This window comes from Passer montanus, unplaced genomic scaffold, assembly GCF_014805655.1.
Source record: "Passer montanus isolate IOZ18808 unplaced genomic scaffold, ASM1480565v1 scaffold149, whole genome shotgun sequence".
Taxonomy (NCBI): Eukaryota; Metazoa; Chordata; class Aves; order Passeriformes; family Passeridae; genus Passer; species Passer montanus.
In genome coordinates, this window is record NW_024361940.1 from 412,446 (window position 1) to 435,455 (window position 23,010).

A 23,010-nucleotide genomic window follows, 5' to 3' on the forward strand; every position below is an offset into this window, starting at 1 on the left:
GCCCACTGCTCCAGTACCAGCAAAACTGAGGTGTGGATGCACAACCTACATGCCTACATGATGGTCTGTGCCTTACCCAGGCTTGCATAGACTTTTTTTAGGATGTGCACAAAGCCAGACTCAGTAAGGCCACCTGGCTGACACCAGAGCTCCTTTGCTATGTCCACCATCAAGCATCACAGCCCCATAGGTGCCCAGCCAGGTCTGCTGCTCAGAACATCCTCCAGGAGAGTATCAGGATGTTTGAGGGACTGAAGTGTTTGTAAGGCTTTCCCCCTAAGATAGGTCCTTGCAGGATGTTTCAGTGGTGGAGGCTGAGGAGTAGGATGCTCATTCTCTGTGTATTATTTGGTGACACATTTTGTCGCAGTGGATGATCCCAGAAGCTGAAAAGTCTGGGAAAACTCCTGCAGGCCACAATAAAAGGGCTGTTTCCAGATGTCTCCTCTGGGCTCTAAAGGGTGGGCTGCAGAAGCACACAGCCTCTTCATGTGCAAAGACTTTGAGCACAGGCAGCTGGTGGAGGGAAGCTGAGATGGAAGCAAGATCCCAGTGCCAAAGCTTTGGGTCTGTGTGTTACAGCAGCAAGACTGGAGATTCCCATGGGCAGGGTGAGGCTTCTCAAATGCTCTCCATGTGCATTGTGCAGGTTTGTTTTCTGAGGGAAAGCCATCCAAAATCAACTTCCTCCTTCTACTTTGCCCATAAACTCTCTTTCCCCATTTCTATTTTTTCAGCAATCTACAGAGCTCTTTTCTAAGGAGGCTCAAAAAATCCCCAAGTTCCCTGCAGTGTGGTGAGTCTGGGGCATAGGATGCAAAGGTTTGTAGTCAGAGGAAGTTACTCATTCCTACCATGGATTTTCTCATCAAATGTAAGTGTAACCTTGTGTGAAAGACTCATGCAGATCACCTTGCCTCAGTCTCAAAGTTCACAGAGAAAATAATTTGAATGGAGTTTGGTGAATCGAGCAAATTCAAAAGGCTCTGCAGAGCCACCTTGTGCCCATCAAAAGCATTCTGGAAGAACACAGCAGTTCAAAAGCAAGGAGTCTGAATAAAATATACATAATTTATTTATTCATAGGAGGTTTACAGCTGTACAATGTTGGCTTTCTGTTTGGACCACTCTCTGATCTTGTGCAGCACGATACATCAGTGCCTTTGGAGATGAAGACAAGTCACAGCCTGTTTTAACAGGCAGATGTCAGAAAGAAATTGATTCCACAGAATGTAATGCCAGGCTGCTTGCAACCATTGAAATGATTAACAAAAGAAATGTGAAATAATCAGACACGTGTCCTACTCCACTCAAGAGGGACTGCAAAGTGCTTTTCAGATCTGCCCTTCTCTCAAAAAAAAAAGAAAAAAACCAAACCCAAAACCCCCTGAATACTTCTGTTTACTTCATTCAAAGAGAAAAGGCATCAGCAATAGGAATGGCATTTCAATATTTCCTCTCCCTCATTTGCTTTACAAATAAGAGAAAAAGAAGAGTAAGAAAGGTATTTTTTGTTCTTCCATTGAAAATGTAGGGGAAGAAGGCTTCTGCTCTAACTTTTCCAAAACTCTTTTTTTTGCTTAAAAAAATGACATATATTACTGATATTAAGACAATTTGGTCCTGATATAGAGTGATTTTTTTAGAAGCTATTAAAAAGCTGCCTTTCCTCTCTTTATGGCTTGATTCTCTGTAGGGAAGAAGTAGATTGCCCATGGGTACCAGAGCACCACAACTCCTTGGTGAGCTTTGGCACTGCTCCTTGGGGATCACAGTGCCATTTGGCACATGGCAGGGCACTCCTGGACAAATGGCTCTCCTTTGCTGAAGCTATCCATAGCCTGATCTCCCGAGAAAACAAGGCTAATGCAGGCAGGCTGGACACCTCCACCTGCTGATGATGGTGCAAAGCTCCTGTCATGTTCCTACAGTGCCAAATAGCTCATGCCTCTGCCAGGTGAGGTATCTTTGGGCATCCCTCTCACATATCACTCTGAACATAAGCCTGTGAGATCTTCTCCTAAGACCCAAATCATACCTTCTAGCCCCACAGTCCTGCTTCCAGTTATTTTTGATGATGAATCTCATTAAAAAAACCCAAGATAGAATCAAAATATCTCTGAATTGGTCTTCCTAAATTCAAGGATTTGCTGTGAACGTGGGATCAAAAAGTTGTTTTACCTAACTAGAAGCATTTAAGTAAATTCTGGAAGACACTGAACCAAACTTGGTCCCAGTGGTGGCACCTGGAGTTGGAGAGTGCTCAGCACAAGCAGAAGTAATTGAGATCTGGAAAGAGCATCATGGGTACCACTGCTTGCCTTTAAGTCCTGAAAAAAAAGACCTAAGAACATAAGGAAATCTGGTAAAAAAGCAAACTCTTAACTGCAGGACTGTGAAGAGGAGGAAAGGGGAAGAGCAGCCCACAAAAATCAGTGCAGCTGCACCATCTACTTCTGGTTGCACCAAGAACTGAGCTAGCAGGTACTCTGGAGAACACTTCACCATGTTTCAGACTTAGCAGACGTTTAGGGACTTTAAAAAAAAACCCCAGACTTGCAGGACAAACATGAGTATTTAATAGGACAAGCAGAAACCCTTTGCCATAGCAAAAGAAGGCTTTCCTGTTCACTTTTGTTGCAGGAAAAGGACTCTGCCCAGGTCAAAATTTAGGAAGACTCAAAGATTTTATCACATATATTAATTTCCACTTGCATGCAGGTGACTGCAAGATATTTGCTTAGAAAATCTGACAGAAAAATCCCTTGCACCACTTTAAAGGCACATGAATAAAACCCCCAAACAACAGGAGAAAAAAAATTGTTTGAAACTTGTCCTAGTCAGCTGCTGAAAGGTCAGACAACGGGTTGTTGTTTGGTTTATCTGGGATGGTTTATAAGAAGCCAGATTCTGCCACCCAGTGGAACAAGGAAGATTAACCCAGTTCTCATGGAAATCAGGAGCAGACTGTGGCCCCAGACACGTTCCCAAGGATGCATTTGGGTTGTGCTCGTGTGATTGGCTCTAGGACTGTGCAACTCACCCTCCACAACAGGAGACTGGAAATTAAAGGTGAGAGATGGACACTGGTATGAATTAAATATTCCCAGCATTTTCAGGATGCACTGGGAGCAGTGCTCCTCTAGTACTAGCTAAAATCCCACTATTTTTAAAAAGAATTTGAGAAAGCGAGGCACTGAGAAATGATGCATGTAGGCAGCAGTACAGATGGAGCTCATGGATCGAAGCTCCCCATCCCTTGAACTATACACTTTGGCCTTCAGAGGAATGAATCTTCTCTTGCCTAAACAGTGAACTGCCCCAGCAGACAACCCACCCCAGCTCCTGGGGTGAGCTCTTGGGATGGGGACAGCATGGAGACACAGAGACAGCAGGCACCATGGGAGTTGAGGAGGCATCCACAGGAGCTGGGTCCAGACTGATTCAGAACCTTGACCCAGAGAACAGTTATCCCACCACAGCTGTTGACATCTTTCTGTACTTCAGAGTTGTGTGGGGCTGAACAAGGCTTGGGTGGAGACAGCTTGTCCCCAGAATGATGGAGCCTTTGGTCTTGTTGTCCCTATGGATTGGGGCTGCCTTGATGTGTTTTCCTTGCAGTTGCAGTATGCAAACCCATACCCAAAAATCATCCAACAGGCCCCATCTGTTTGTCCACTTCTCCTCTGCTGTGGTGCCTCCACAGATAAGTGATTACATGGCAATTTCAAGGGAGACAACTCCATGCACACTACTCTTAACCCAAGCAGACACACTGAAGATGCACTGAAGCAGCTGGTGGGACCACAGTGGCCACACGTGTGCGTGGTGGCATGTGTGTGTGCCAGCCTGTGTAAACAAACAGCCCCAGGGCATCATGCTCTGGCTGTCAGGACACACAGCGTGCTCACAGCGGTCCCACAGTGCATGTGGCAGCCAGGGGGGCTGCAGAGGACGCCAGCAGAAGGGTCATTGCGGTTCCCCAAAAAAAGGCACCATTTTTTTAACATTGAAAACACAAGATTGGCTCCTTGGAGTGGAATGCATGCGTGGTTCATATACACTTTGCAGATGGTAGGTAGGCTCTGTGTTTCTCTCCCTATATATATATGTATATGTATATGTATATGTGCATGTTTATATTCACATATGTGGCACCAGAAGAGTCACCCTTGAGCACTCAGACATTAGTGAGGATGTTACTGCTGCGCAGCATCACAGCAATGGTTCCAGGGAGATCGTTTGACCTCCTGTTCCCCTTGTCCTGAAGGTGCAGCGTGTGCACTGACTGCCGGTCGCTGGGATCCCCCGTGAGCACCACTTGGCCCAAGAACTCGTCGCTTATCAAGTTGTGGTTCCAGATCTGCGGAAACAAAACAGGGATGAGGGCAGTTCCTTCAGGGATGCAGCCAACCTCCATGAACTGGAGAGAAGGGGTTTCTGGGGACATGCCCTGAGCTGAAGCCAGGGAGGTGGTGAGGTGTGGGGGTGTCACTCTGGTAGAGAGAGGGGTGAAGGACATGCCTTTACCAGATGTCACTCTGGTGGTGAGAGGTTGAGCTGCATTAACGAATGATGCCCAGCCTGGGGAACACATCTGTCATGGACAGTGTGAGGAGAGGGCAGGGGGTCCAAGTGAGAGAGGGTCTCCATCCCTCAGCCCACTGCTTGCCTGCCAGGTACCTGAACAATGATGGGTTGTCCTGGCTTCTTGCGGTAGAAGAGCCCTTTCACATCGAATTCTGGTGATACTGTGTTCTTCTTCACTGGAGAACGAACCTTCTGCCCTTCACACTTGATGATCACATAAGGATCAGCTCCTGAGGAGAGAAAAGAGAATGTTTTTCTTTGTTGTACCTTGTGTAATTTCTTTTTTAAAAAAAGTTCTTTTCCAGGGGTGTCATGCCTCCATACGGATGTCTGCCAAAGAGTTTGTCATACCCCAGATGATGTCCATGGAGCTCAGCTGTTTGGGTCAGGTTGAATTCTATTAGGTGACATTGTTTCTGGGGAGCAGGTGCTGGTGGACTGCTATGAAGCTGGGGAAGGGTCTGGATGGAGCACAAGTCTGATAAGAAGCAGCTGAAGGAGCTGGGGGAGCTCAGCCTGGAGAAAAGGAGTCTTGGGGGGACCTTATTGCTCTCTACAACTGCCTGAATGGAGGATGTGATGAAGGGGAGGTTGGTCTCTTCTTCCAGGAAACAAGCAACAGGATGAGAAGAAAGGGCCTCAAATTGCACCATGGGAGGTTTAGACTGGATATTAGGAAAAACTAATTCATCAAAAGAGTTACCAAGCACTGGAATAGGCTGCCCAGAGCAGTGGTACAGTCACCATCCGTGGAGGAAATGAAAAGATGTGTACATGTGGCACTTGGGAACGTTATTTAGTGGTGGACTTGGCAGTGCTGAGTTAAAGTTGGACTCCATGATCTTAGAAGGCTTTTCCAACTGAAACAATTCTATGATTCTATGAAAGGGCCGCCTCTCTTGTCTCCATATTCTACAGGAACACTCCTTCATCACCCCAAACTCTTCTGACCATTGCAGTAAATGCTTCATGGAGGACATCATCCTACTCAAATCTCCTTTCAGCATTTGCTCTCCTAGAAGCAGGCAAAAATAAACCATGGAAAAGAGAAAGAGGCTCACACAAGGAAATACCAGACAGAGGATAAAGATGGAGGACCAAGTTCACATAATACCACCCCACAGCTGGAGGGGACCTGAGCTTCCAGGAGAACGAAACAGTCTCTCATTAGTGAATACTTTTACCTTGCCAAACAAGTGCTTGTTTTGGGAATTTCAGTAGAGAAAGAGCTATTGCTATGGAAATAACTACCAGAATGCATTTTCTTACCATGAGCTTTAGGCTATGATGGAAACACAGACCAGCTGGATGAGCTTTCTTGTCCAAGGGAAATGTGGAAATGAGGAGGAACAAACAAGTCCCTTCTGAGGCCCAGGGGTTTTGATTGCCAGACCACCTCTTTGCTAACTTTCTGTTTGCAAGGACCTGACTCCCCTGGTGAGACACAGCTGCTGGATTTCACAGCTGCTTTTCCAAATTACCTTGTCTTTTGGGATGTCCCATTAAATACTCAGATTCCATCAGCCAGAGCCAAATTCCTATCTGCAAATCACTATTTCCAAAGTAGTGTATAAGGCCTGGCCTGTGACATGTGAGAGAAGCCACTGCACTGGAAAACACCAAACACACTGTTGGTGGTGGGAGCTGAACAGCTGGAAAACAGCTGGAAGAAAGCAACTCCCAAGGGGTTTTTCTGGAAAAGATGTTTCATGACTCCAGAATCCACACGTCTTCCTGTCTGAAGGAAAGATAAACCTCCTTGTTTCTGTGAGCACTTCAGAGACCTTTGGCTACAGATTTCCCTGCATTGCTATGGGTGCACTGACCTGTTGTGAATAACACAAAAACCCCCCACCTGCCTAGGGTTAAATTCCCTCCCCAAACACCAGATAGGGTATAAGGACTCCCTTTGTGGCCTGTGATAAATAAGCACACTTGACTAGTCCTTGCTTAGAAAAGACCCTGCTCATTACTTTCAGGGTTATAGTGATAGGCAGCCCTGATAATAATTATTGGGTGAAAAAAAGTATAATTTTAATTGGGTTTTCTTTAGAGTTTTTAATTTTTCAATTTTTATATTTTAAATTCAGCTTGAAAGTGTTTGGCTAAATCTTGCCACAATTACCACATATCCTTGACTCAGGAAATGGGGGAGAAAGGCTAGGATCTGGTCTATTTCCATGGTGGAAAGGTATTTGCTTCTCTAATCGTAGCCTCTAGACCTTTAATCCCTTAGCAATCTCCTAGTACAAGCCATTGCTACCACTGGGTTTCCTGGTCCAGAGGCAGACAGAACATGGGGCTCTTGCCATGAGCCTCTGTGTGGCTGCAGGGCACGGGGAGGTATGGTCTTCCATGCAGGAAAAGTGATGGATGTCAGAATTGATCTAGATCCACACCATCCCAAAGTGAGCTAAATTTGGCATACCCTCTGTAGTTAAGACATTTATCCAGGGTCCAGTGATAAATATCACACATCAGGCTCATTTTCTGTCCTTCTAACTAAGAAGCCTTTAAATACAATTCCTGACTTTTACAGCTGCTCATACCTGGGAGGAAAGCTTGGGTTGTTACAGGACCTCTGCTAAGGGCTCTGGGGAAGTTTTGGGAGGGTGTCATGTAACAGCCTAAATATAATAGCTCCCAGATCATGTCCACTGCAAGTGAGTTTAGCTCTCCATGGACTTTCTCCTCCTCTGGTGTCTGAATCAAGCACGTTCACTGAAAAAAAAATCTGAGGATATAAATTCCAGCAATATCCCACTTCATAAACCCCTTCCCAAGTCCTCTGGGGCCAGACAACTGGCAGGGAAAGACCAGTACCTCCTTGGGAGTCCTGATTCTTGAGCCCAGCTGCAGCAAGGACATGGATCTGGGATACTACTTGTGGGTAGCCACACATCCCAGTCCAGCAGGTGTGTGGTGGCTCATCCAGTGTCAGCTCTCTGCAAAGAAAAACACATGGCCTTTGAAAGGCGCCCAGTCTTATCCCAAAGAATTTGCTCTGGCATGTTGAAGGACTGTACAGGCCATTCATTTAAGTGTTGGACTCAATGATCTTTGACTGATCCTTGTGGGTCTCTTCCAACTCGGAATATTCTGTGATTTTGTGACTATGCACTGTCCACTGTCAGACTCTGTTCCCCATTCCAGTCTCCTCAATCTGGGTTTGGGATGCCCTCTCATATCATGTTTAGAAGCAGAGTGGGAACTTCTCTGCATGTCTGTGGAGATACCTGTAAGGATGTCCTGTCTCTTGACCACCCTTAACAGAAAGCCAAAGAGCAGCTGCAGGCAAGGCTATGACCATTCAGATAAACCACAAATCAAAAGCTCAGGGCTGTCTCCAAAGAGCCAACTCCTCCCCATCCCTGCTCATGCTCCTTACCGGCAATCTGAAGGCACGTCTGTGAAAATCCTGAGAAGGAACTCGCCTTCATGACCAGGGTCAAAAGTGGTGGGGATGATGACATAGCGGCCTTCCTTCAGGTCTGTCCTCAGGAAGACGCTGCGGGAGTTGATGTAGATGGAGCTGGCCACTTTCTGCTGCAGTGTGTGCATCCGGTAGTTCCTATTCAACTCCACCTGGGCAGAGACCACAGTGGATTGTCACAGGCTGAAAAGGTACTGGGATCCACCATGGGGGAGGAAAGATTGCAAGGACTGAGTCCACAGTGCCAGGAGACCTGGAGATAGGAGAACCAGGAAAAAGGATCCCAGCTGTGCTGGGTGGAAAACAAGTGTGGATGTGGCTGACTCAATTCTTTTGATTCAGGGACTCATCTCTTGCATCCCAGCTTAACATTGTGAACCCAGCAAACAATACATAAGGATTAGTCTAACAGATTTCAACATTGGGAGAGAAAAGACTAATCATTGCTTTTAGCAAGAACTGCATGCAATCACAGAATGGTTCCGATTGGAGGGGACCTTCAAGATCATCTGGTTTCAATCCCCTGTCATGGGCAGGGACACCTCCCACTAGAACAGGTTACTCAAAGCCACATCCAGGCTGGCCTCAAACATTTCCAAGGATGGGGCATCCACAGCTTTTCTGGGCAACCTGTTGCCCATGCTGTCCCCTTTGATATCCCTCTTCCTCTCTAGAGGAGGGCAGGCTGTGCTGATGGCACTCCACAAGCACCCTGATAATTCTTAAATGAATGATCTGGTCATGCAGGACTGCTGCACCACTCCACAACCAGCAAATTTACAGTGACATTCAGGCCAACGTGCAGGAACCCCAGCCTACCTTATGGATATCAAAGCCTATGGCCAAGTTCTCTCCTTTGCCCTCTTTGCGACTCGTCCTTTTGGGCTTCTGCTGGATGGAGATCAGCACTTCGTCTTCTGCCTTCTTCACATCAAACACATACTAGAAGCAAAGAAGGGAAGGTAAGGGAAATATTTATTAATACAGGATCCCTGGGCATGGGTGGGGGTGAATTTAACAGATCTGACATCAGCTTTTCCCAATCCACTTCCATGCAGGGACAGCCTGGCTTCAAAAGGCTAATACAGAGCTGGAAGCTGAAAACAACTCTCCCACATTCTTGATGACAACTTCTGCAACGGACCAGATCATCCTTTGACTGCTAGTTAGATGAAAGACTCAAAAAGGCCTAGCCTTCATGAGAATCCCAATTCAGAGAGGACAAGACAATTGTAGAATCATTTATGCTGGAAAAGACCTCTAAGATCATCCAGTCCAACCCTTAACCTAGCATTGCCAAGTCCACTGCTAAACCACGTTACCAAGTGCCACATCCACATGCCTTTTGAATGCTTCCAGAAATGGTGACTACACCACTGCTCTGGGCGGCCTCTCCTAATGTCTTCACCCTTCCTTAAGAAAGAAGTTTTCCCTAATATTCAATCTAAACCTCCCCTGGCACAACTTGAAGCTGTTTTCTCTTGTCCTACCACTTGTTACCTGGGAGAAGAGACCAAATTCCATCTGGATATGATCTCGTTTCAGGTAGCTGTAGAGAGCCATAAGGTCCCCTTCAGCCTGCTTTTATCAAGAAAAGTTTGTTCCAGGAGATGAACTTCAAGATAGAAGATAGCTCTATGGGCTACACCTGTCCTGGTAAATTTAACAGCGTCAAAGTTTGGGCACAAAAACTGGAATTTGGTCATTCAGATGTCCAGATTGTTGGAAATTACTCCTGACCCTGTTTGACTGGAGCCAGCCAACACTGCTACCCTGTGGCACAGTTTGTTTTTCCTTGTGCCAAGATGCTCTACACTAAGCACTTGGATGCAGTCTCCTTGAAAGAGGGATAATGTTAATAGAGTTGGCCTCGATGCTGGGCGTGCTGTGCCAGAGAATTGCCATAAGCACAAATAATATATTAGAGGTCTGGCAGCATTTTGGCCTTCTAGGTCCCTGTAGGAGAGTTAAACACTTGGAAGCACACGTGAAGGCCCTCTGCCCCATTACTCACTTGGGGGTTCTGCAGAAAAGTGTCCTTGTGGTTGATGCAGCCTCCGGAGCGGTTCTTCAAGGGATCACTGCTTCTGGTCCATGCCCCGTGTAGCACTGCCTCCTCCCAGGTTTTGTGGATGCTCAGGTAGGAGGTGTTGATCAGACGGCACTTGATGATGTCCGTGAAGTATTTGCAGAAATCTTCAAAGGTCATCCTGAGTCAGGAAAGGGCAGAACTGGGTTATGCTGCTTCATTCCCTGGAAAGGTACACTGCAGGGATTTTCTTGATCACCTGTTAGAGAGTGTGGGTTGTCTCTGATGGCTGATGAGTAACAAAAGTTATTCATCAAATATTTCCAAAAGAGATAGAGATACCTTTCTCTATGCCTGCAGTAAACACTTCTTGAGTTCACAGATCCCTGTGTTTTGGAGTGGGAGAAGTAGCACAGTGGCCCTTTCACCACACAAGAGTAAGTGTTGTACTGAAATATTCCTGTATGAAGTCAGCACATTTATTACAGGTCCTCAGTACCCTGGTGAAACAGTTTGGCCCCGAGTGGTGCCCTGGAAAAGCATTTTGCAATTCCAGGGCCATGGCCATCAAAAGCTAACATCCATGGGCTCAAGGAGGGAGCTTCACTAGAGATGATATGGCTTGGAAGCCTGTTTTCTCTGGATAGCTGTATGCATGGAAAACACGTATATGCTCCATGGGGTGGAAGGATGCTGTGGGCATGACCTGTAGTGACAAACCCAGGAGGGACTCACCAGAACTCTCCATCATCTTCCACTGTCATTCCCATCTTCTCTCTCTCACTTTTACTCACTTTCTGCCACTCCTCAGAGCTGTGGGAAGAGATCAGGATCATTACTCAGAGGTAAGGGACACACAAGAATTCAAGGCACAAGGCCTGTATAAAGGCAGTCCCCATGGTGCTGTGGTTAGGTCATCTGCCAAACACAGGGGAAGTGCAGCATGGCTTGGAATTTCAACTTCCTTCCTGACCAGTGGAGTTGAATCCAGTCTGGCAGGGTTTCATTTGCCCAGTACAATCACAGCCCTATCCACGAAGATAACAAATTTGACTCTGCCAAAGGCTCTGGTTGCCTTTGGCAGAGTCAAATTTGCCTGTGGTTCCTCATCTCATCCCCAGTCATCACAGCAGTCAGTGGTGGCAGAGCCTGATTCTCTTGGGTGCTCATTTTGTTGGAGTAAGACTCGGAGCACAAAGGTGACCTATGAACATCCTTCACTAGTATGAATGAACATGGAATCATACAATCACAGAATGGTTTCAGTTGGAAAGGACCTTAAATATGATCTCATTTTAACCCTCCTGCTATGAGTAGGGGAACGTACTGCTAGATCAGGTCTCTCCAAGCCCCATCCAACTTCTCCTTGAGCACTTCTGGGGATAGGACATCCGCAGCTTCTCTGAGGAGCTGTGCCAGTCCCTCACCACCCTCACAGGGCAGAATTTCCCACTGAAACAAGCTGTCCATCCCAACTCACGTGTCACTCCAAGGGCCATTCCACTCCCGCTCGCCCCACGGGTTGCGCATGCGGATCATGTCCAGCTTCTCCGACTTGAAGAAGGACAGAAGGCCATGGCCCAGACGGACCTTGCGCACGTCCGTCACTGCGTATGCGTGGCCCTTCACCAGCCCGCAGGCCAGGCGAGCCTCCATGTCAGCTGCTGATGTGGCCTGGCAGGGGGACACAGACAGTGCTCAGACCAGGGAGACATGACCACCTCTGCAGGGGCTGGGAAAGAAAGCAACTCAGATATCCCTGCAGGGTTCTTTAAGCCAAAAAGAAGAGCATCAGTAGTCAGGGAGAAGGCCAGGTGGCATGTCTCAGATGCCATTTTATGTGCTGCATCCCCCCTTTTCTTCATTTGCTTCACGAGGTCTCTGAGCTCCCATACTGGCAACTGATAAAGCTCATATACTGGTTATACTGGGAGGTCTGGAAACCAGCATTTGTAAAGATGCCCAGATGCAGACATCAAAATGCCTTTCTCGGAAGTGGATCCCCTCCTAGCCTTTAAAAAGTGCTAGGATGAATCTGGGCTCTCGGACATAACAACAAGGAATAAAGAGGTTTGATATTCAGGATTCACTCCTTTTGCCATCATCCAGTGTCACCATGATATTTTATGAAAATCCCTTTGCTAGGATTTTCTCCTGAGGAGCTGAGAAGCCTCAGAAAAGAAATGTAAACAATTAACTATCTGATGGCTGTGGAATGTGGTCTGTGGAATTGTTTACCAACAGGTGCATCTTTGATTGGTCCATGTGAGTTGTTTCTACTTAATAACCAATCAAAGATCCAGCTGTGTCAGACTCTCTGAGAGTCACGAGCTTTTGTTATCATTCCATTCCATTCCTTTCTAGCTTTCTGATAGATCCTTTTCCTCTATTCTTTGTAGTATAGTTTTAGTATAGCATTTTAATATAATATAATATCATAATATAATAAATCAGCCTTCTGAAACATGGAGTCAAGATTCTCATCTCTTCCCTCATCCTGGGACCCTCGAACACAACCACAATCCAGAAGTCGGTACCCTTGGCCACAATTTATCTGATCTAATTTAGAAGTTTATGACTGTGTAAGACAACTGCATCCTAAAGCGCCCATTCCCATGGCACTGTGACCGTACTGGTAATGTTGCTTACTTTGATGGAGCAGCTGATGAGGCCTCCCCTGTTGTGCACCTTCAGCACGCGCTCAAAGAGGAGGTTTCGCTTGGCTTCATCAGCGATGTAGTCCCCTTCTGTCAGGTCGATAGGTTCCGAGACCCCACCAGTGAAATCCACCAGGGCATCAGCTGTGTTACCTCCATCCAGGGCCTCGTAACAGCCTGACAACCTGAAAGAGGGTGGCAGGGATGGCACAACAGTGACCTGACATTTTAAGGGGTCGTGGGTGATTCTTTGAACTTCAAGTGGGAGAGGACAGCAAACTAGGGTGAAAAAATAGGACCCACATTCCTTGCTGCACTCTTGCTGTCACAGGAACAGTGTAAAAGGAACTTGAAATCTCTAGAATAGGTGTTAGTTAAAGAAACATTGAAGGGTGTTTTGCTTTGAGGGTAAATTAGGGCTAGAGAAGGGGTTTTTTCCTTAGTGTTTGCCTGTTTGAGTCAGGTACTACTTCTCCACAGGAAAGATGTTGTTTCCACTGCTGCAAACCAGCTGGTGAATGAACAGAGAGGAAAAACAGAGTTCCCAGGTCCCACTTTATCCTACAACTGCCTGGGTACCTACTTGGCATAAGCTTTCTCCACCAAGGCACACCAGAACTCATTCCTGGAGTTGGAGTGGCAGTAGATGAGCTGATTGTGGAGGGTGGGCAGGCGGTCATCGATCACCACATCCAGCCACTGACCAAAACGCCAGAACTGGAAGTGGAAGATCCCCACGTAGCTCTCGGGTTTCTCAGGGCTCCACTCCTGCTCCTTCCAGTCTGGGATGACCTGTAAAAGAAGAGGAACACAAACTTCCTTTTTTTCCTGGGATTGACTCTCATCCTGGAACTAATGCAGACAATACCAAAGACAAGGAAGAATATGAGGGGGATGGACTTGCTTACAGTCTTCTGGGGCCAGATTTTGGACCTGGTTCTGCCAATATAGACTAGATTAACATGTACTGGAATAGCTTAGGCTTCACTGCCCCTTGGAAGGTGATGTTAAATACCTTTGTCCTCTTTCTTATAACCCTACCCTGGACATCTGCTGCCATCTACTTCTGCAGATAGTCTATTGGAGCAGATGAGTTCTTTGTTGAACCAGGTATGGTTATTTTTATGACCATGTTTTTGGGTTTTTTTTAGTGTCAGTAGGGTACCACTAACAAAGGGCACCTTCTTTGATTCTTCTGCTTGATTCTGGTGTGACTTAACTGGCCCAAGAGCAAGTGTGGTATTCATCTACCTGGTGGAAATGAACAGGCAGCAGATACTCTGCACGAGCCTACTCTGTTAAGTAAAAGTGGGAAAAACAGGATCCCTATTCCCTCAAGGTCTCCATTCTTCCCTGTCAAGAACTACTACACTCACCCAGGCAAGCACAGGGAGGTGATTTGATGAAAGATGGAAAAGAAGGCCTGAGTTGAAAGAAGCCCTAGAGCAGCTGAGGGGTCAGAGGAAGCACAGGTTTGGTGTCACTGCCAGCAGGGCAGGCACAAGCAAAGGGGAACTGCCAAAGTCCATAGCCCATTGTGGCTGCAGGCACCACCAGCTCTGCTTTGGATGGAAAATTCACCCAACAGCTGGGACAGAAAAGGGCAGAGCCAGGCACAGATGCTACATGTAGGGGAATCTGCATCTTATTTGGAACCAGGACACAGAGGCACACAGTAAGGACTACCACACTGCAGTTTAGCTTCTGCTGAGGCTGGAGGCAATGTGGTTTTACTGCATGGCATTTGAGGCCACATGTGGTTACTGTAATTGATGGCTGACAAGGACTGACTTACACAGCAGCAGTGATGTGACTGACTGCCCACACCCCTGCTACTCCACGCACCTGCTCCCAAAGGATCATGAGCTCAGTGATAAAAACCCCAAGGTGTCCATGCAAGCATGCATTATGTTATGTTATTATGTTCCAGTGGAGAGCTGAGCATGTTGGGATAGGAGAGGACACAACTACATTGCATGGAAAGAGCCTCTTCAAGAAGTAACCTGTGAAACACACCTAACCACCTTTACTGTGCACCCTTGTCCAGTGGACAGAGCTGTTTTTCTTTTTGGTCTGCTGTCACAAAGCAGGAATTGTACAGAGAGAATTCCCTCTGAAGAGCCCCCTAACTCCTTAGCTACCAGCAATGATCCAGCCCAGGGCTCTTATTGCTCCTATACTGAAATATTAATGATGCCATCAGCCCTGAAAGCTCACAGGCACCCTGGAGTCATCTGGATCAATAGAAGCAGAGCAGACAAAGCCATGAAAAAGAGCCACATTTGGAGGGTTTGGTGTTTTATAGGAGTGCTAACAACTGTGTCCCAGAGTCCTCTCTGGAGACTGCCAGGAGAGGTCAGCCAGCCCTCCATCAGTGCCCATTGATTCCCTCCTGACTGGAACTCATCCTAATGAATTGTCATAGAGGGACATTGTGGTAATCAACTCACTATTAATGTGGGCTTAGAGATGATCCCAGCATTGATTAGAGGCAGCTTGTCTGCCAGAGCTGGTAGTGACAGCTTCCAGCTGGCTGGGTCTGAGACTTGCTCCTGCTGTCACTGGTGGCAGGACACACAGGTCCCCACCATCCTCCTCATTTCTCCACTTGGGGACAGCTCTGGGAGCAGTTTCCACCACTGAAGGCAGCAAAAATGGTCAGCTTTCATCCAGAGCAGGCTCCAGGAGCAAGGACTGGTCATTCTCTACACTGACCCAGGAGGAAATGAGAGGAGTCTGATCTCCATAGGTGTTTCTTGCTGGAGAGTATGCCATGGACCACCCATCCCAGGATCCCACAAGACCTGCACTCAGCTTGGTTGTGGCACTGGGGCAATGGGGAAACCACATTCTCCTCCTTCACCCAGCTGTCCTGCTTTTTCCTGAGGGCTTTCACAAAATCTGGACCTGCAACACCATTTAGTGTGACAAATTTACAGTGAAAGGGTTCAGAGACAGGTACATTGGGAGCTCAGAAATGCCAGGCTGACCTCCCTAAGCTGATATAGAGCTTTTTTCAATTTTCTTAAGAGTGGCTAATTAAGAGAAAATGTACCTGTGACCCTGGGAAAAAACCTCCCTGATTAGGAGAAATTGGTACATGTCAAGTTGTCCAAGCCTCCTGCTGGGAACTTGCCAGTTCAGAATAAGGAGAGAGGCACCCAGCTGTTCCAATCTGCTGAGCTGTGGTACAGACTGAGATGAAATTCCCCTGGGAGATGGGACAGGGTATGTATCTGAAAGTCTTTATGGGATGTTGAAACTGTGTAGGGATAGTTTCAGTGACTGGTAAAAAGAGGCTCATCTTCCCTGCAGCAGAGAGAGATCACACTGGTCCCCTCACCTCCCTCCCCAGTTCTGAAGGAAACAAGGATCCACCTGAGAATCATTTCCTCTTCTATGCCCAGCTTCAATCCCCTCTTGACCACAAAAAACCTACTCAATACTCCATGAAGCCTTTCACACCAAGAGAGAAGAAAGCAAATGTTCACCTTACATTTTACAGGAAGTTTAAAGAGGCTCAAGAATACTGAGTTGAAATTTGGTGCTTTATTGATGCAGGATTAGGGCAGCTTCCCAAGAGAGCATGAAGATGACACAAACAGCCTCAGTCTTTAAGGGGAACCCATTGTCTAGGCTTTTATTTACTACTTACTTTTATTTGCTACTTTTTTATTTACTGTGGTACACCAACACCCAGCGGGATATCTGCAGCAAGAACTCTACCCTAGCAACGTAGCAATGGCATATTGTGAGACTTGGCATGCAATAACCCCTTTGGATGTTGCTAGTGGCTCCTGTTATTTGGTCTAAAGTGGTTTGTACTCAGGAGCTCTGCTCTGGGATGTACAAGGAGGGGTTTTTTATGACAGTCTGCTAGGACCCTAGAGGTGTGTTTGTCCAAGCAGGGATGCATCCACTTTTCTCTCTACTCACCAAGTCCAGCATTTCTTAGGGTCTAAACAAACACATCAACTTGTCTGGCAATGGCCATGGCATGGCTGTAGGATTTGGTGGTTACTGGGCCTTGGTTTTGGGCAAGACTGAGCTCCCACCATCTCTCCAGCCAATAGCTGGTCTGCTTTCTTTCTCCTCTCTGCCTGGCATAACTTGTGCATGTCATTTTACACACTATTGTTGGGCTGGGGAAGGCATGCGGTCTGCATCGCTGGAGGTTTTGGAGAAGATGTTGGACTCTTTAAAGGGACTTTTCTATCTGTGTGTCTCAGAAGCTTCATTGAAGTACTCTCCACTTTTTGGTGGAGGAAAAGGAAACATGAAACATAGCATTTTACTTGCAGTCATGGGGCAAACTGGGAACAAAACACTCTGCTGTTCCGATACTTATAAATGTACCACTCCCCTCTGCTCCCTTGGTCACCCAGACACCCTTCCCTGTGTTTTAGAGGGCAGGAGACACTGCTTTTCAGGGACAGAAGCAGCAGGTTCTGCTCTGTGGCTTGCAAAGTGCCCTGCAGCCTCATGGCTCTCTATAGACACTTCAGAGTAAATATTTTCATAGGTGCTTTAAGGACAGAATAAAGCACAAATTAGCTCTGTTGCAGAGGACTCATTGCTGGTCTAGGCTGCTCTGAGCTGCTGGCTCTGCCCCCACACACATCTGCTCCAACCCATCCTGGACCAACAAATTCCACAATCCCCCCAGCAAGAAATGGTAGCAGTGGTCAGAAAAGGCTGGTGCAACCTCCCCATTAGTCCAGTGGGTTTACAATCTGCAGAACACAGCGAGTCCAACTGTATGTACTTCAGCTTCACAGCAAGGTGGATTCTCCATGGGACTGATCTTCAGAGACTCCAAGCAGCCACAGCAGCAGCACAAGTCACCAGAGCCTGCAAGCACACAGCACCTTGCAAGGAGAGACGCTCCATCACAAACAATGGCTAGGATGGAAACTGGAAAGCAGGGCTCTCTCCAGGGGTCCCTGCTGTTTTCTGGTATGGCAATTACTTATTTTTCCAGTGGGTTTTTGTTGTGCAGTGAGAGGACTTAGGGCAGCCTCGTATTTCCAAGCCAGTAAGACCCTGAGTGAATCCCCGATGAATTCACAAGCACACAGTCTTATACTTCAGGCAAATGCAGCAGCAAGCTCATGGTACCCTTCTCATCATTTAGACAGAGAGCAGCACATTTGGGGAATATTTCACAGGGCTGAGGGGCTCCAGAAGCACTGATTTGTTCTCTGCTTTACCACAGTGCTGTCTCTCATTAAAAAGAAAAAAAACAGATGTAAAAATGGAACAAAGAACTGAACTGAAAGAAGCATAGCTGGAGCGAGAAAAGCTGAGCAAGAGGGGATCAGGCTTTAAAAACAATGGAGCCTTTCAGCTGAGCTGGTTCGAGGCCACCAGTGAAAGTGAGGAGAAAATACATCACCTTGCGGATCTGGGCTAATTCTGCTATCCGCTCCCCAAATTCCTGGGCATCTGCCTCATTGCACTCCACCTCCTTGGCCCCCAGCTTCTTCCAGAAGATGCCCACTGGCTCCAGCAGCTGCCGGTTCATCAGGTGGGTGAGATCAGGAGTCCAGTGCTGGGAGGTGCCAGTCACTGTGACCTTCCCAGGGCTCTCCAGCTGCACGTTCCAGCGGAGGAAGCGCAGTTTGTGCTGCTGGATGAAATCCACTCGGTAGATGTGCTCATTGGGACGCAGCAGCCTCTCACCATCCTGGGGCCTCGTGTTTCTCTGCTGCAGGCTCTGGAATCGCAGCCGCATGCGCCGGGTGAGCTGCTCGTCGCAGCTGAAGGGCAGCTCAAGCACCCCTGCCTCGGCTGCCATCACCTCGGCTGCTTCTCTGCCCCGTCCTCAGCAGCGCGTGGCTCTCAAACGGGACATGCAGGGGGGAAGATCAGACAGGACCCCGGAGCTGGTGTCCCTTCTCCACAGTCGCAGCAGTGCTAGGCAACCCGGGCCGGTGACGCAAAACACCTCTGGGGCTTCCCCTGGATGCCCTCCCCACTCATTTGCAGATTCAGAACTGCTGTTGCTGCTGTGCACGGTAATCTATAGGGAAGGGATGTCTCATGTCAGCCTGCCCGGCAACCTCCCTGACAACCATGGCTCATTATCCCAAAACAAAGTCAGGGATGCCACCTTGGGAGGGATGAGTGGCAGTGGCTTTCTCTGAGTGCAGGTTCATGGCCAATTCAGGCTAGAATGAGACTCTGGAGGAGTCTGGTCCAACCTACTGCTCAAAGAAGGACTCACTTCAGGGTTAAATCATGTTTCTCTAGGCCTCATCCAGTCCATATCTGAGTATCTCCATGGACAGAGGTCCCACAGCCTCTCTGGGCCCTGTTCCAGGGTCTGACTGAGCTCATGCAGAAGATGAGCTGCAGCTTGTGCTGCTGTCCTTTGTCCTCTGATTGTGCATCCCCACAAGAGCCTGGGTCCATCTTGTCCACACTCTCCTATCCAGGCAAGATGGGGCTCTGGGCAACAAGGTCCATTGGCAGGTGTTTCTGCCCATGGCAGGAGGGATGGAACTAGATGACCTTTAAAGGTTCCTTCCAAACAAACCATTCTGTGATTCTATGGTTAAGTAGCTGCACACAGCAGTAAGCTCCCCTTTTACCTTCTCTCCTCCTGGATGCATAAACCCACTTTCCTCCTGACCACTTTGGTGGCCTCCATCAGGCTGTGCCATCCAGAAAAGGACATGAGGGTCCCAAGGGACAAACTGACTATTAAGTCAATGAATAGCAAACTAACATGACCATCATGCCCTTTTCTGGATGGCACAGCTGGCAGGAGTCAGACACCACACTGCTCCTGCAGCAGCAAATTGGCTCCAGCATCCTGGCATGGTTTTGCTCCCCATTTTAACAATTTATTTTCATAAAAGCTAGACACATCTGAAGGGTCATAGAAAGGGTGTTACGGAGCCAGATCACACCTAGAGCCATGTAGGGTCATCCAAGACTCAGGAATTTAGAAAACAACTCTCAACTAAATTCTTATACCCCATTCCCACTCAGTGATTCACACCACACAGACATAATGGGAAGCAGGGACATGGAGAAAGCAAAGTGGAAGAAAATGTTTGAATAAAATAACCTCCTGGGATCCACAGGGATGTGCTGGCCTGTCTTGTTTTCTTGAAGATATTCCTCCTCCCCACACTCAAGAGAGAGAGTTTCACATGCAGAGCCTCTGTTACATCCTGGTGTACACCAGGAACACATTTTCTAGTAGCCATGGGTGATCTGGGCCAAGATTCCTGGGCTGATATTTCAGAGATACTAAAGCCTGCATCAGCATCTCTCAGCTCTTGCCAGACCCCAAATAGAGACATTCTGCAATGTTATCACAACTGCATGTGTAACCACACTTAACAACCGTGGGCTCATTATTTCTGTCTCTGAGATCTTCAGCAAATAAGAAATGTACTGTGAGCATGGTGAGACACTGACACAAGTTGCTCAGAGACTTTGTGGATGTCCCATCCCTGGAAGTGTTCAAGGCCAGGTTGGATGGGGCTTTGATCGACCTGGTCTAGTGAAAGGTGTCCCTGCCTGTAGCAGGGGAGCTGGAATTAAATTGTCATTAGCGTCCCTTCCAACCTATATAACTCTATAAATCAAACCCTTCTGAAAGAAAAGAGAAGGCAGGTAAAAAAAACCTCTGAGAGTTAAAGCAATGGAAAATGAGAAGTCACAAACACACACAGCCAAATTGCCAAGGGAGGAAAATCAATTCCCGGCAAACTGAAATAATGAAGTGTCCAAAGGGACCCAGCCTCTGTTTGGCTGGCATTTCCCAGGGCAGAGCTGGAAGTAAATGATGAGGAAGGATGACAACTTGCCCACTCACCCTTGGGGGATGCTGATGGTGAGGAACAAACTAAACAACCCTGTGCATCATCCTTGTGATGACAGCCACAGCAGTCACCACAGCCACCATGGCTTGAAGCTTTACTGCTTATCTAGAAGGCAACAACAGCCATCCTGTTCCCTTATAAAGAAAAACCTCAATTTTAACAAAAAATGGGGATGCTGAAAGAAATCCCTGAGCTTGGTGTCCATGCTCACCACAGGAAGCAGAGACTGGAAGAACCACAGCACACAGAGCAGATGTAAAGATGTGGGGTGGAGGAAACCATCTCAGGCCCACAGCTGTAGGAGGCTGTGGGTGAAGGAGGTGGTGCAGCCTGCAGACCCTGGCTGCCTTTTACAGTAAAATCTGGGAAAAGTTGCTTACAACTTGCTGGTCTCTTGCCCTACATTGATGCACACCTGCACTGGAGGCTGAAGTCCCCGTGCCTTGGCTTTCACAGGGCTGACATCCTGCACCGCTGAGGCCATGGTGGAGATGGGCACAGACTGTCCAAGGACGTGGCACTAGGCACCTCCTTCCCCCTGTACCTCTCTGCTTGCTCCCCAGGCCTGCAGCCCCTCGCTCTGATGCAGCTCCCTGGTGCTTTTCTGGCGTACAGTTCATTCCCCTTGGACCCCCCACTTGAAGGAGCACTGCCATATGGTGCCATCCAGCCACGGGACACGCCAGGGATGGATGCTTTGGGCAAGCAGTGACTTGGGAGAGAAGCTAACACCCTGAAATCAACCTTCCTGCCCCAGCATGAGGTGTCTCTGCCAAGGTGGAACACAGTAAGCAGTCAAAGAGAGGGGACACCATGGGAATGAGGGAAATGGGGCCTAATGCTGCAGCTGAGCATCCTGAATTTTGTTCTTCTTGTTAATTTTTGGATGATTTTGGTATTCAAAGGATCAAATATGGGATCTGAGAAACAGGATGGGATTTGATCCACTTGCTTAAGGAGAAACTGTCCAGGGGTTTGGCTGGAGTGTGGTGACTGCAGTCATGATGACTAATGCCCTTTGCAAGTCAGTCTTCTAAGGGAGATTTTTTGCACATTATCAGCTTTTCAGGACATGATGCATCTCTGAGAACCAGTTTTTGACCTGGACAAACACAATGCAAAGCCAAAGTGTTGACAGGCTCTCCCCTGGCACGGGGAACCACTTACCTTCTGCCACAGAGACTCCCGAGATGCCAGGGAGGAGCAGGCAGCCACGAACCAGCAGTTCCCAACCTGGCCCTGGTGCAAGTCATGGGAGCTGATCCCATCCACAAAAAGATGTGGATCATTGCAGATTTCCTGTGGGACAGGAGAAAAACAGACACACTGGCTCAGTGAGCAGACAGGGAAATCAGGGCTTCTTGGCAAAGGAAAGTCACTTCCACTTTTCCTCAGACTCCACATAAACCTGACCTGCAGCTTTCTGCTGGCCTCGCTCATCAGGCTGGTGGCAGAAGGACCTGTCCTGCCTTCTGCTCTCACCAGGACATGGGCAGCATCACAAGACCTACTCCCTGTTCTGTCCCAGCACCAGTGCAGCTTTGTTATAATTATCCCTGTTGATAATGGTATCATTTCATACCATTACAGCCCTTGTAAGTTTCCTCCTTCAGATGCCTCTACTCTGTGACTATTTTACCAAGGGTGAGGGATCTGTCCTTCCAGATCCTAGCACAGCAGATAAAAAAAAAATCAGTAAGCCAAAAGCTTTGTAGCTGGGCAAGAAGGATTAAATACTCATACTGCCAGGATGGTGCATTGTGCATAGACACTATGAATGGAGAAACTTGGGTAGGAGGCAGCTGGGAGGTAAGCTCATCCCTCCAACCAAGCACCAAGACCATTGGCTTTTCTCTGCTTGACTCCTCTCCAGGCTGCCCTCCCTGCTTCCCACTCCCACTTAGAACCTGGCCAAGAAAGCACTTAAATAACAGAGGGTGTTGAGCAAGCTTCAGGTGACACACTGCTTTTTTTTTTTTTTTCCTCCTGCTCAATTCCGTTTTTAAGTTCACTTCCAGCCGGAGGCTGGGAGCAGATGGGACAGACAAAGAGCTGAAAGAACCCTTTCCCCTTTGTTATTACATTTAATTTCAAGAGGAAAAAGGAAAAGCAGATTATTCTTCTTCCCCCACACTTCCCAATTTTTCAGGCTGGTTGTACCCAAAATAATATGCCCTTCCCCCCCACCAGCTTTGCATCTGAGGACTTGTGCTACCTCTACCCAGAGATTCATGGAATGGTCTGGGTTGGAAGGGATTCTAAAGATCATCTAGTTCCAAGCCCTGCACTCTATGCACAGGCCCCACCCATCAGATTATGTTGCCTAAGGCCCCATCACAGGGAGGAAAAGGAACCACAAGCACCTCCTGCTATTCCCACCCAGCCCAGCCAGCACCAAACACCTCCAAATTAACCTAACACAAACTGGCCAGGATGAGATACAAGGGAAAGGACTAATGCCCT

The 23,010-nt window shown here is 47.7% G+C and overlaps 1 protein-coding gene across 3 annotated transcripts in view; it reads right to left on the bottom strand.

Annotated features, from left to right (window-relative positions):
- Positions 1-1,065: 1,065 nt before the first annotated feature.
- LOC120498422 (calpain-5-like) overlaps positions 1,066-23,010 on the bottom strand; it is a 55,665-nt gene continuing 33,720 nt past the window's right edge. For 2 of the 3 annotated variants that reach the window (XM_039701112.1, XM_039701111.1), the window contains exons 3-13: positions 21,715-21,846; positions 13,293-13,501; positions 12,702-12,894; positions 11,533-11,726; positions 10,788-10,865; positions 10,038-10,233; positions 8,843-8,965; positions 7,979-8,175; positions 7,414-7,535; positions 4,684-4,820; positions 1,066-4,363 (exon numbers count right to left, since the gene is read on the bottom strand). In XM_039701112.1, the coding sequence (XP_039557046.1) occupies positions 4,181-4,363; positions 4,684-4,820; positions 7,414-7,535; positions 7,979-8,175; positions 8,843-8,965; positions 10,038-10,233; positions 10,788-10,865; positions 11,533-11,726; positions 12,702-12,894; positions 13,293-13,501; positions 21,715-21,846 (1,764 nt within the window). In that variant the 3' untranslated portion in view covers positions 1,066-4,180. Of the gene's footprint in view, positions 4,364-4,683; positions 4,821-7,413; positions 7,536-7,978; positions 8,176-8,842; positions 8,966-10,037; positions 10,234-10,787; positions 10,866-11,532; positions 11,727-12,701; positions 12,895-13,292; positions 13,502-18,104; positions 18,507-21,714; positions 21,847-23,010 lie in introns of those variants that run through there. The other variant, XM_039701110.1, reaches the window with a different exon arrangement.